At 41.5% G+C, this 13,191-nt stretch overlaps 1 protein-coding gene across 4 annotated transcripts; it reads left to right on the top strand.

Annotated features, from left to right (window-relative positions):
• The first annotated feature begins 668 nt into the window (after positions 1 to 668).
• Med7 (mediator complex subunit 7) lies at positions 669 to 4,029 on the top strand. 4 transcript variants are annotated; one of them, XM_050138679.1, is made up of 3 exons: positions 669 to 813; positions 2,271 to 2,438; positions 3,067 to 4,029. In XM_050138679.1, exon 3 carries the CDS (start codon positions 3,081 to 3,083, stop codon positions 3,783 to 3,785), a length of 705 nt encoding a protein of 234 aa, XP_049994636.1. In that variant the 5' UTR covers positions 669 to 813; positions 2,271 to 2,438; positions 3,067 to 3,080; the 3' UTR covers positions 3,786 to 4,029. The 4 variants fall into 4 exon arrangements, with proteins under 4 accessions (XP_049994636.1, XP_049994634.1, XP_049994633.1 ...); XM_050138677.1 differs by having other exon boundaries at positions 778 to 924; positions 2,271 to 2,434; XM_050138676.1 differs by having other exon boundaries at positions 778 to 924.
• The last annotated feature ends 9,162 nt before the right edge of the window (positions 4,030 to 13,191 follow it).

Below are 13,191 nucleotides of genomic sequence, written 5' to 3'. Positions count from 1 at the left end.
TTAAAAAATTATATCAGATTAATTTTTTTCATTTGTCAATTTGTGGAAGAATTGTAATAGACATCTTTGAATTCCTGAGAGAAAATAAAAGTGAACAGAGGGGGGGGGGGATACAGGTTTAGGATTTTATTCTTAATCATGTTCACAAATATGTCCATATATTTGCAAATAGTTATATACGTAGGTATGTTTATCACGGAGTATAATCTTATTAAAACATTTTTGATGGTGAGGTTAGCATTGATAGAATATTTTAATATATTGCTTATCCGTATTTTCGGACTTTTTACATAAGGCAAGTGGATTCCTCTTAAGAGTCTCATTTGAAAGTGAGGGGTGAGGAATGGAATTAATAGGTAGTAGTTTCTGTTACTGACAAAAATGTACGCAGATGTACTATCCTGACCTGACCTAGGGTTGTGAGTGTTGGGTAGGGCGAAATCCCTGCGAAAACCCCGGGGGAAAACGGGAGATGCAGCAGTGCGCAGGCGCAGGATCTTTAGGGCGGGAGTAAGACCTGTCATAGGACAGCCTCGGTAGCCAATTAAAGGCCAGCGTCAGAGGCTTCTTCCTGAGAAGGCAACCGGAACTTGTGCTTCCGCTGCGCTGAGGAAAGTCGCTACCGGAAAAGCAAGCGCTGAGGTGAGCGGGCGGCCGCGCTTGGCGACCGCAGCCTGAGCTTCTCTCTCCGCCCCCGCGGCTGCGTCTCCCCGAGCGTGGAGCGCCGAAGCCCGGCGCGGGGCATCCTGGGAATCCCGGGCTCGCGTGCCCCCGCCCCCCGCGTCGCTCAGCGGAGCCTGCCCGAGGCCGAAGGTGAGCCGCGTGCGGGAAGAGCCGGACTCGGGAGGCCCGAGTTCTCGTCCCCACGCCGACGTCTTTTTGACCCGCCGTGGCCGTCTCCAGGACGGTGCCCCGTCGCCATCGGTAAAATGAGAAGAGCCACCTGGGACGGCGGGGGCTGGCGGGAGGGGCGCGAGAACTCCGAGCGGATCCCGATTCCCCATTTACCTGACTTGCAGAGGGGTCCCAGGTACAGGGGACAAAGTGAAACTTGCGACGCTTCCCCCCCCCCCCCCCACAAAGCAAACACTAGAAAGTGTGGGTTTTGCTAGTGCTAGTCAGTTACGACCTCCTGCGGCTTTGAAAAGTTCAGTTTAAACCGGTGATGGGCGGATCCCGTCCCGTGGCAGGCTCTGTTCTGGAGGCTTAGCGACTTAGTGAAGCTCGGNAAAAAAAAAAAAAAAACAAAAAAACACCAAACAAAAAAAACCTAGCAAACCCGGGAGTAAGAATTCCCGTTGCACCATTTGCCGGGCTCTTGATCTGATGTACCCAGTTTTGCACGTTGGGGATTGCCTTTCTTGTTTCTATAATGAGGTTCAGTGGCGGCTTGCTGTGGTTGCCAGAGAACACTCGTGTTTTAGGACTATACTGAAGTACTTATGGCAAGAGGAGTGAAAAAAGAAGCGAATGGGGTGTGTGTGAATGTGACCAAACAGTTGGAAACCTGAAGAGTTTGAAGAGGCTACCCTCAGATTTAACGTATTCTAGGTGTGATACTGGTACAGAACCCGTGTGTTACTGGCCCGGGTTGATGTTGGAAGGTGGTGTATGCTGAACTCAGATCAGTGCAAAAAAGCACTCGGGAATCTCCTCCTTGGATAATACACTTAGGCCCAGATTGGAATAAGCAGAGGTTATTTTGACCATATATGTTGCAGTGTTCGGGTTTATGTATTTAGAAAGGTTATAGAATGCTAATGTGTTGATAAAACTGTACCATACTCTTAAGATGGGGCCTCCTCCAGAAACCTTGGATAATAATAATAGAAGTTTGAAATTTAACGATGCTTTGGGTTTGTTTTTTGTCAAAATGTTAGAGTTTTAAGTGTTTGGTTTTGGAAACTAGTGTGCAATAGAAAGCAAAGGTGATTGTGATGGGAGATTGGTAAACACCATATGTAGTTTCACTGTGGGAAAGAGTAATAAATAAGGCATATGACATTTGCGTGTGTTTTTTCCCCCAGAGTAGATTCCCACATGCACCTACCACACGCCTTTAATCCCAGCCTGAGGGAGGCAGAGGCAGGCGGGTCTCTGTGAGTTCAAGGCCAGCCTAGTTTACCAGAGCTAGTTCCAGGACAGGCTCCAAAGCTAACAGAAGTCTTTGGAATGTAGTTTTCTGTCCTAGTCCATAAACTTAACTAGTTCTTGTCAGTTCATCCATGAAACCACAGCTTTGCTTTACTTTTTTCTTCCTCCTTTGCCAGGGTCACCTGTCCTCTAGGGCGAAATTAGCACACCTCTTGTCTTGACTGCCTAACAAGATCTCAATTTTCAAGGCATACTTACCATCAGGAAGTTTGAAGATAGTATGGTCTGAATTCAAGTGAACTTCTGAACATCGAAGTTGTGTTGACCAGGCTGCCTGGTGGTAGGTTGGTAACTTTTTTTCCTCATCAGTGAAGCTTCATGATACAGTGACATATGTCACAAGAGCCCCCCTCCCCCAGCACCCCTTTATTTTCAGTATACTTCACCCAGGTCTGTCTTTGAGAAATTGACAGGTGCTGGGGGTCTTTTGTGCCCTGGAAGTTCTTTCTCTTTTTCTCTCAATGTCATTACTGTAATTGTGGGTGTCTGCCTTCTGCTGGAATGGCAAGGTCTCTGCTGCACAGGCACCTTGCCCCCAACCCCCTAGGGTAGGGGGTGGTGGCAATAGGAGATCCTAGGCACAAAGCAGAAACAACATCCTGCACATCCATCTGTAGGCTGTTAATCTTTCTTTTGCCTCAGCAGACACCCTCCCTCAGATTGTGTAACTTTTGTTTATTTAACTGCCCTTGAAAGCATCAAGGACATCAAAGAAAATATAAGGCTGTTAACATGATCTTTAATTAGGAAATAATTGATAGCCAGTCCCTTTTTTAATGTTAATTTTAAAATCCAAGATCATCTTGTCTTGGATTCTGTCCTGTCAGAGGTAAGAACATACTTGGAAGTCACTTACGGGGATTGGGATGGTGTTTTATAGTTCTGTTCTGAATCTGTGTTTTGTTTCTTTAGGTTCTTGATTGTCCATGATGGGTGAGCCACAGCAAGTGAGTGCGCTTCCACCACCGCCAATGCAGTACATCAAGGAATACACAGATGAAAATATTCAGGAAGGCTTAGCTCCCAAGCCTCCCCCTCCGATTAAAGACAGTTACATGATGTTTGGCAACCAGTTCCAATGTGATGATCTCATCATTCGCCCTTTGGAAAGTCAGGGCATCGAACGGCTTCATCCTATGCAGTTTGATCACAAGAAAGAACTGAGAAAACTCAATATGTCTATACTGATTAATTTCTTGGACCTTTTAGATATCTTAATAAGGAGCCCTGGGAGTATAAAACGAGAAGAGAAGCTAGAAGATCTTAAGCTGCTTTTTGTTCATGTGCACCATCTTATAAATGAGTATCGACCACACCAAGCAAGAGAGACCTTGAGAGTCATGATGGAGGTCCAGAAACGCCAACGTCTGGAAACAGCTGAGAGGTTTCAGAAACACCTGGAACGAGTAATTGAAATGATTCAAAATTGCCTTGCTTCTTTGCCTGATGATTTGCCCCATTCAGAAGCAGGGATGAGAGTTAAAACTGAGCCCATGGATACTGATGATAGCAGCAATTGTACTGGACAGAATGAACAACAAAGAGAGAATTCAGGTCACAGGAGGGACCAGATTATAGAAAAAGATGCTGCCTTGTGTGACCTAGTTGATGAAATGAATGAAAGACCATGAAGAGTATTTTTTTTCTTTTAGTGAGTAACATCATATATTAGTTTATTTTCTCTTGGGCTGTCTTAAGAGGTATAACTAAAAATATAATGGGACTTTTTTCTCAGTTGAAATGCTGTAGGTGGTAATTTAACAGTAAGCATAGGCAAGCAAGTATATTTGAGTAATGACCATAAAAAAGCAGAATGTTTGCTATTGTATGGGATAGTCCTATTTTTGGAGTTGGAATAAAAATTTGAAGTAATAACGAACTGTCATTCTTGGGGAAAAAAGTTATTTGCTTTAAGACTAATAAAGGGCGTCAAAGTGTACATAAGAAATTATAAAATGTTTAGACTTCTTCCAAAACAATACAGAAGCTTTATTTTCCTGTTGACTATTCAAACTCGGCATCACAGCTTTTTTTCCTCCTCGTGTTCCATAGAATATTTGTTAGGGGTTCTCCCTTCCCCAGTCAGGTAATTAGTCTTTAGTCACTAAGTTAATTTGCTCATTTTAGTCATTAAGATAGCTAGCTGTGTGCTAACTATACATTTCCTTGCCTCCCCGTTCCCCCATATCTGTCCATGTAAGTGTGAGTGCAGTGCCCACAGAGGTTAAATGGGAGTTGACTTTGGGAGCTGGAGTGAAGGTGGTTGTAAGCCATTTCTGTGGATGCTGAGAACCAAACTGGTACTGTACAGGAGCAGTACATACTGGGCCACTGAACCGTCTCTCCAGCCCCTACCTTAGCCCTTTAAAGCTGATCTCAGGTCTTAAGTCTGGAAAAAAAACAAACTGCTAAATGTTTACCAAATGTTCTTGTTTTCTTTTGAGTTACGATGCTGGCCACGTACAACATTTTTCCACACAGGGCCGTTAATCTGTGTGAGGCCATGTGACTATTCTAGTCTACTTAAGATGGCAAAAGTTAAGTTTGAGTCCTTGCTTTGAATGACAGAGGTCTTTTCATCAGCTGTATTTCTTAACTAATTTGATTTTATGTGAATAAGAGAAATCTTTGGAGGATTTTCATTTATTTATTTATTCATTTTATTTATTTATTTATTTATGCACTTTCTTCTGACTCTTCAACCAAAGTCTTAAGGGGGTAGTCTTGTTATCAGAGGCTGCCTGCCTGTCGCTCTCTTAATGTGGGCTAGTGATTTTCAGAATGTAACTGGACCTGTAACATAACTTCTCTTGGGGTCCTATTAGAAATGCAAAGTCTTTCATGCCACACCTGAACCAGAATCCCTTGTGAAATAGCATGAACAAGCTGTTCGTGTGATTCTGATGTAACCTCAAAATGAAAGCTTACCCATAGATGAAATACACTTGGTTTCCCAGGTAACCACTTAGAATTTCTCTCTCAGCCTCTGCTTTGAGCAAAAGGATTTTTTTTCTGTCAAGGTCGTATTAGTCCTGGAGCTGTCAAAGCTGTTTAAAATGGTTATGGTCCAGTTCTACTTTGTCTTCACAGATGGATATAGGCTTTCCCCAAGTAGATACCGCTATTGAGCAGCTGTTCTCAGTCTCAGCAGTTTTGTTTTTTTGTTTCCTGTTGTTTTGTTTTCTGGTATGTGTTTGGTAAGATCGTATCTTAGTCACTTGGCCATTATAGCACCCTCAGAAGAGTCTTTCTTCCAACATAGCCTACTCAGCACCTTGCCCACATTGTCTCTTTTTGCAAATACATAAAGTATGTTGGTAGCACTGTTCTGATCACATAGAAGTTATCCACAACCAACCCATTTTAATTCATAGATGAGGAAGTAGAGGTTCAGAGAACTTGACTTAACCAACATCACAAAAATAAATGACAGAATTGGGTTAAAAAAAAATAGGTATTCTGTGCTGGGCAGTAGTGGCACACTGTCTTGTTTAGAGACACTATGTCCAGGCAACTTTTAAAAACATTTAGTTGGAGTGACTTACAGTTAAGAGGTTCAGTCTGTTATCATGGCGGGACATGGGAGCATGCAGGCAGACATGGTTCTGGAGAAGTAGCTGAGAGTTCTACATCTTGCAAGCAACAGGAAGTGGTCTGAGACACTGGGTAGTATCTTGAGCATAGGAAGCCTCAAAGCCTGCCCCCCACAGTGACACATTTCCTCTATCAAGGCCATACCTCCTAATGCCACTCCCTATGAGATTATGGGGGCCAGTTATGTTCAAATTACCACATTCATGCCTTTGATCCAGCACTCAGGAGGCAGAGGCAGGTGGATCTTTTGTGAGTTTGAGGTCAGTCTCATCTACATAGCCACTACCAGGACTGCCAAGATATTATACAGAGAAACCCTGCCTTGAAAAACAAAGTAGGTATTTTGTTTCATAGCTACAGCACTGGACTTGGGTCTGTCCTCCAGTCTACTAAGTCATATGTAAAGAGACTATTCCAGTTTTATACTCCTGAAATCCATGCTTGTAAATACCTCAGACTACGGAGGAAACATTTGTTGATTCAGAGAGCCTTACTTTGAACATCCTAAGGCATGTGTTGGTTAAGACATCTGTATCCTGAGATGTTCTTCAGACTCAAGAAAGTTGACACTTAAAGTTTATGGTTTCCTTGGGCTGGAGTCCAAGTGTGGTAAGATGCTGGCAAAAGTGGGGTTTTTTTTTTTTTTTGGTACTGTTTTTTTTTTCTTTTTCTCTCTTTATTGCTTTCTTGTCATATACTTGAGTGCTATGACGTGACAGCAGTCATAGACAAAGGGTAAATGAAAGCACTATGTTCTAATCCAACTTTTATATATGAACAGTAGGAATAAGGACGCTGAAATTTGAATTTCATTTGCTGAAGTGTTTTCTGAAGTATTCTTTTGAGTTTTTGGACCACTTAAAATGTAAAATTCTACTCTATGTGGGTTTAACATCAGACAGTAGATTCAATTTGGCTGGTGGGATTTATTTTACATCTCAAAGTATCGTCACAGAGATAGTAATGTAGGGCCAGGCGGATGACTCAGTTGGTAAAGGTGCTTGCTCAGAATTTGTCGAGGGAGAGAATGGACTCTGGGAGTTTGTCCTCTTAACTTCTCCATACGCCACATATACTGATAGTAGTAATAAATAGACTACAGAAATAATGTCAAAAAGGAAAAACAAACATAGAGTGGTGGGAGTCAGGCTGGCAGATAGCAGAGTTCAAGGCCAACTTGGTCTCTGAGTGAGTTCCAGGACAGCCAAGGCTACACAGAGAAACCGCGTCTTGGAAAAAACAACAAACAAAAAAGACAAAGTAATCTTTGTAGCCACAGTGTATTATGCAGTAGTACTTAAAAATCTGTAGATATGAGATAATATCCTCCCCACTACTCTCTTTTTAAAAGTTTTACTTTGTTTATTTTTCATTATTTTGAGACAGTCTTCCTAGGTAGCCCTGGCTGACCTGGAACACACTATGTAGACCAGGCTGGCCTCAGACTTTTCAGGGCTCTCGCTGCTTCAGCCTCCTGAGTGTTTGTGTTACAGGCAGGTGTCACCACACTCAACTTCTGTTTATGTTTTTCATTCGGAAATACTTGCATATATTTGCGGAGGAGAGTATACTTCCATGCAAGCGTGCCCTCTCTGCTGTTTGTCTTCCACAGACTATTAACGTTGACCATTGAAGGCCGGGCGATGGTGGTGCACGCCTTTAATCCCAGCACTCGGGAGGCAGAGGCAGGCGGATCTCTGTGAGTTCGAGACCAGCCTGGTCTACAAGAGCTAGTTCCAGGACAGGCACAGAGAAACCCTGTCTCGAAAAACCAAAAAAAAAAAAAGAAAGAAAAAAGAAAAAACATTGACCATTGAAGGTTTAAAACTAGTCTTCATGCTGTAATGTGACGATGCTACCAATAAGTGGCAGTCTTGCAGCGAGGACCAAAATGAAACCTAGAGGCCCTGCGTATGAACTGCTCACTTAACTCTTTTATTCTGAGGCGAGTTAGGCCTTTACATCTCATTGATTTCTGTTGAATCAGAGATGGCTGTTGAAACACTCATAATGCACCTGGGAGTAGTGGCTAACCCCTGGGATCTCAGTCTGGAGGGTGAAGCGGGTAAGAGGGTGGATTTCCAGACTACCTTGCAAGGCCTACCTTGCAAGACTTTATCTCAGAAAGCAAAGTACAACACACACAAAAGCCACCCCCAACAAACAAAAACAACCTTTGAGTTTTAGAATTTGGGCTCTAACTATCAACTGCGTATCATTGATTTGGCTTACTAGTGTCTATGGAAACGCATTTTCATTAACCCGGGCAATCACAGTAGTTATCCCAGAGTATAATGCTGACAGTGAAAGACAGCACTCACCCTTATTTCTTTTGAAACCAATTTGACCCCAAGAAATAGACTCAGGTAAACTAGGCATGTGTGTAGAGCATTTGATCTGAAAGGGCCTGTTGGATACCCCAGAGGCTAGGTGGTGCTGGAGCCTGGGGCCATTGGGGATGGGGAATAAAAAGTAGAAGGAAAGCACAAATAATAGAAGCAAAAAAGGGACATTATTATAGACATAGGTAGTAGGTAACAAAAGATGGATAACTTTAATGCATTAAAAAATTTAGGGAAAATAGGCAGATTATTAGGAAATTATCAGTAATTATCAACAATTCTCTAAGGATTAAGAAAAATGAACCAAATGTGAAGATCTTACAGAGAATGTTTCAAGTTCAGATAGCTTCTGTTGCAAACAAGCCTGGTAAACATTGCCATTATAAACAGACCACCACGTGTACTTGTGTATACACAAAGAATAAGACAGCTTTAATTTTTTGCAGACTGAAGAGGATAGAAAAGCAAAACATTTCCCAATTCTTATAAAGCTAGTATAAGCAAAATATTATACTGAGACCTGCAATATGTTTTTTTTTTTCAAAAAGAATGTTTATGACCAATTTATACTTAACTGAAGAATGTGGAATAGGGAATTAATGGAGCCTGCCAAATAATGGATTTAGGAAGAAAAATCACTTTTCACAATAGATGTGAAAGGCATCTTTGAAATTTAGTATCCGTTCATAAAAAAGAAACAGCTTGCATATCAAGAATAGAAGGAAATTTTCTTAATATAATAAACAGTAGCTCTTAAAAACAGAAAACGAAAATCTATAGCATGTTTTATACCCAAGGTGATATCTTGAGACCTTTTCTTTAAAAACACAGTGAAAACCTATAGCATGTTTTATACCCAAGGTGATATCTTGAGACCTTTTCTTTGAGAACAGAAATAAAATAAGAATGCCTGCCATCAAAGCTTTAAGTCCACACCAGATTCCCTAACCAGCAAAGGACAAAAAATATTGAAAAGGAAGGAACTAAGCTTTCACTACATAACAGAAAATAATCCTCAGCATAAACAATTTTATATAATCTAAAGATAATGGATTAGTAAACATTTAATTGTTGCAGAAATGTTTTAAAATTGCAGAAATCAAAAAATACATTTTACTTCTGTATTTGATCAACCAAAATAAAAATTAAATGATGCTATGTAAAATAGCTTCAATAATATGGAGCACCTAGAAAAAACATCTAGAAACAAATTCTTATAGAGAATACATCTTATTAAGATAATTTTAAAAAAATCAACCTAAATATAAGTAGAGTCAAAACATGTCTTTGGATTGGACCACTGAGCTTGTAAAGAGGCCAAATTTGTCCTGATTTCATTTGTAGTTCTACTGCAAGTTAATAATTTTCTACCATACTCTAACATTTGATAAACTGATTCTAGGCTTTGTTAAAAGGACCCAGAGAGCCATACTGCCCTTCAAGGAGAATAAAAAGGATTTCCCCTGATACCAGCGTCTGTCACCGTGCTACAGCCATGAAAGGAAAATGTTGCGTTGACAGAAAGAGAAATAGGACAATTGGGACAGAAATCTGTGTCTGTATATCACGATGAAGCACCGGGCAGATGACGGTACGAGGTGAGGGAAAGTCTGGAATTTCGGTAGATGGGGTTGTAATCTAACATGCCAAACTCAGCTCCAGGAGAACTAAAGATTTACCTACAAAAGATACTATTTTTTTTAAGCAAAAGTTATTTATGCCTTAATAAAAAATGGAATCACAATTGGGAGAGATTATTCAGCAGGCAAAGGTGCTCTCCCCTAAACCTGACAACCTGAATTCAATACCTAGGCCCCACATGGAGGAAAGAGAGAGCTACCTCCTAAAAGTTGTCCTCAGACATTGTTGTGTCGGGTGAGCCCAACTCGACCAAGAAGCCAGCTGGCTTTAAGATGCTTCAGGCCACTGTCTTTGCTCCTTTTCATATTAGTCAAGTTTTTGAACTAATATAGGCAAGTATTTTTTAAACCTCTGAATAAGAAATACTAAAATAGAATACAAAAAATGTATGATTCACAAGAGAAAAGATTGGTCTGTTCCATTATAACAAAATTAAATTGTGTTCAGGAGATGGAGAGATGTCTCAGGAGTTAAAAGCACTTGTTGGACTAGAGGAGCCTGGTTCGGTTCCCAGCACCAACATAGGCTGACAAACATCTATAACTCCAGTTCCAGGGGATCCAGTACCTTCTGACCTCTGCAGGTACTAGGCATGTACAAAGTGCACATACATACACAAATCTGAAAGAAGGATGGAGGGGAGAGGGAGAGAGAGAGGGAGGGAGGGAGGAAGAGAGGGAGTGAGAGAGAGAGTGTGTTCCCAAATGATACACTGAAATGCTACAGTGTGAGGAAAAATATTTGCAACAGATGAAATCAGTAGAGGAATGACATTGAAAAGTTATAGATTATTTGTATTAATCAATATGAGACACACAGAAACCCAACAGACTGGGTAAAGGACGTAAACAAGTATTTCTCTAAAATTAAATTCAAATTCTGTATAAACAAGAGGTGTTGGTTAGTCACTGGGGACATACAAGATAAAGTCATATGACATGTTCCCACATTCTTACCAGTCTTTGAAAAACCATAGAAATCAAAGCCACAAACAAAAAAGCCAATTCTGGCAATACCACAGCTCAAAAAGATCAGTATTTTTTTTTTTTCTTCTTGAGACAGGGTACTTGCTTTGTAACCCAGCCTGTCCTCAAATTGTGTTCCTTCTTCAATCTCCCTGTTTGGGTTACAGGTGTGCGCTATGCCACCCAGCAAAATATATTCCATATGCTGTTGGTGAGAATCTGGGAAGCTAACTGAGCATTATCTAACAAGATTCCAGGGCTTTGTGCCCTCGGATCCATTAACTCTACTTTTAGAAAGGCGTTCCAAAAACTCTTGAATGTCAGCATTATTCTATTCTCACAATATTATGTAAGAGTGTCCCGAGTGGCAGTGTGTGTTACTGAAATGAAAACGAAACGTCGAAAACAGAAGGGACAACGACTCTTTTGAGAAGTCCACACCCGTGTTCAGGGGTGTGCCTTAGTTTCATCCTGAACACATTTCATATCTTAACCCTAGCACTTAAAACCTATTAAACCCTTTTGCTAAACACCCGACTGTACTTTAAAAAAAAAAAAAAATAGAACGTCCCCATCTGCCTAGCCTAGGTCCTGTGCCAACAGACCCCGGCTGCTTTCAACCTTGATTAGAGAAGCATCTTTTTACAAGTGGGCAGCGGTCAAATGGATGATGGAGAATGGTCAGGATGCTGAGCGTGAGACTGAGTCTCAGCTGTAAACAGGACATTTACATTAACAACTTCACCGCTCCACCCCAGGATCAGGGACAGAAAGAATGTAACAGTGGGAAGATGGGAGGAGTGTTGTGTGCGGGGTGCTGTCTTCTGGACCTGAGATAGCAGTGTAGTCATGAATTCCCAGCATCAGTGGGTATGTGTTAAAAGACCTACACAAGATCAAGCCAACCACAATCGCCGCGGAGATGAGGTAGATGGTCTCAGTTCCCACTCATCACAGAGTAGTCTTTGGTAGTTGGTAACTGAGAGAGGAACTATCAGCTTTGCGGAAGATGTGATCACTGGTAAGTTTTCCATGTTCTGGTGGATGTCCTCACATCCATGTAGATAAAAACAGCACTAACTTGGCTTAATGGCTTATTAAACAAAACAGAAGCTCCCTGAAGTGTGGAAGGAAGCTTGTTAAAGATAGGAGAAAGATGGAAGGGGAAAACAGGGAACAGGTATAATATTTCTTGTATACTTGTATGAAATTCTCAAAAATGAAGGAAAACAAGGAAATGGACAATTTGAGCTATATCCATTCCCAGAAAAACTTTTCAGTAGCAACTACAAGGACACAATTAGCCAGGCAGGATCTTACAGCTGTGCTGTCCAGTTAAATGGATGACAAAACACAGTTCACATGGTTTCATCCATCAATTGTTGAAAACCACGAAGAGCTATGTGCATAAATTTGAGACTCAGTGGTGAAGTTCTAAAAAAGACAGTGAGGGGACTGTGGTGTGCACAGTCGGTGGAGTGATAGTGTAGCATGCTAAAAGCCCTGGGTTTGATCCCCAGCGTTGGGTTTGGTGGTGCATATTTGTAATCTAAGCCCTGCAAAGGTGGAGAAAAGAGAAGTTCAAGGTCATTTTAGGATACATAGAGTTTTAGAGGCCAGCCTGGGATACATAAAACTGCAAAACAAGTAAAAAAAAAACTTTATCACGACAAAATTGCATTGCAATACCAAGGATAATACCAAATTAGAGAAACAAAGTGTGTTCAGGAAAGAACATGACTTGGAGTTAGGCTTCAAATGGGCTTTAGCAGAGTGGCTGTATTTTTTAATCCAGATTTGCCTGAATATTACTTTATAAGTATTGCATAGTCAATACATTTGTGTTTATGCGGCATTCTATTATTGTTTCCATTAAACAAATTTTAAACCTTAAAGCCATATTGTGAAACCATCTCCCAGCCCTTTTATTGGAAAACTATTGTCTGACAAGAAGATTTTGACAAAGACATGGGGTATCAGAAAGATTCTTGCTGCCAATGAACATGTAAAGGGGATTAGGCACTTGGGAAGGTAGCTAAGCGTGGTCATGTAAAGAGGATGTCTTTGATCAGAGAAAAATGTGCGCATGGAGCAGGGATGAAGACAGGCAGTAGTAAGATGAGATGAAAGCCTAAAAGGTACCTCACCAGGGTGGTGAGTGTGTCTGTGAACTTAAGGAGAGCTTAGCTGTCTGACCCTGTGAAACTGTTAGTGAGCTGGCAGAAAGAAGAGAGCCGTACCGGAGAGCAGTATAAAGGGTAATCCATACCACTTCCCATCTGCACGGCTTCTGTGGGCAATAGCGGGATCTCCATTTTCAAGACGAGACTAGACAGGATTTTCCACAGTGAGTCACAGCTCAGCAGAATGTTCTCGCTGGTGGACGCTTTTCATCCTTTGCAGCTGCATGGCTGGAGCCTGCGGGAGCTGGTGAGGGGCGTTCTCTTCACGGCCTTCTCCTCGCCGTGATGAGGACAGTGGCCATTTCAGAGAGG

The sequence above is a fragment of the Alexandromys fortis genome, unplaced genomic scaffold (genome assembly GCF_014885135.2).
Source record: "Alexandromys fortis isolate MF-2015 unplaced genomic scaffold, M_Fortis_MF-2015_v1.1 scaffold_11, whole genome shotgun sequence".
NCBI classification, from domain to species: domain Eukaryota; kingdom Metazoa; phylum Chordata; class Mammalia; order Rodentia; family Cricetidae; genus Alexandromys; species Alexandromys fortis.
This window is presented reverse-complemented; position numbering and strand designations above follow the sequence as displayed.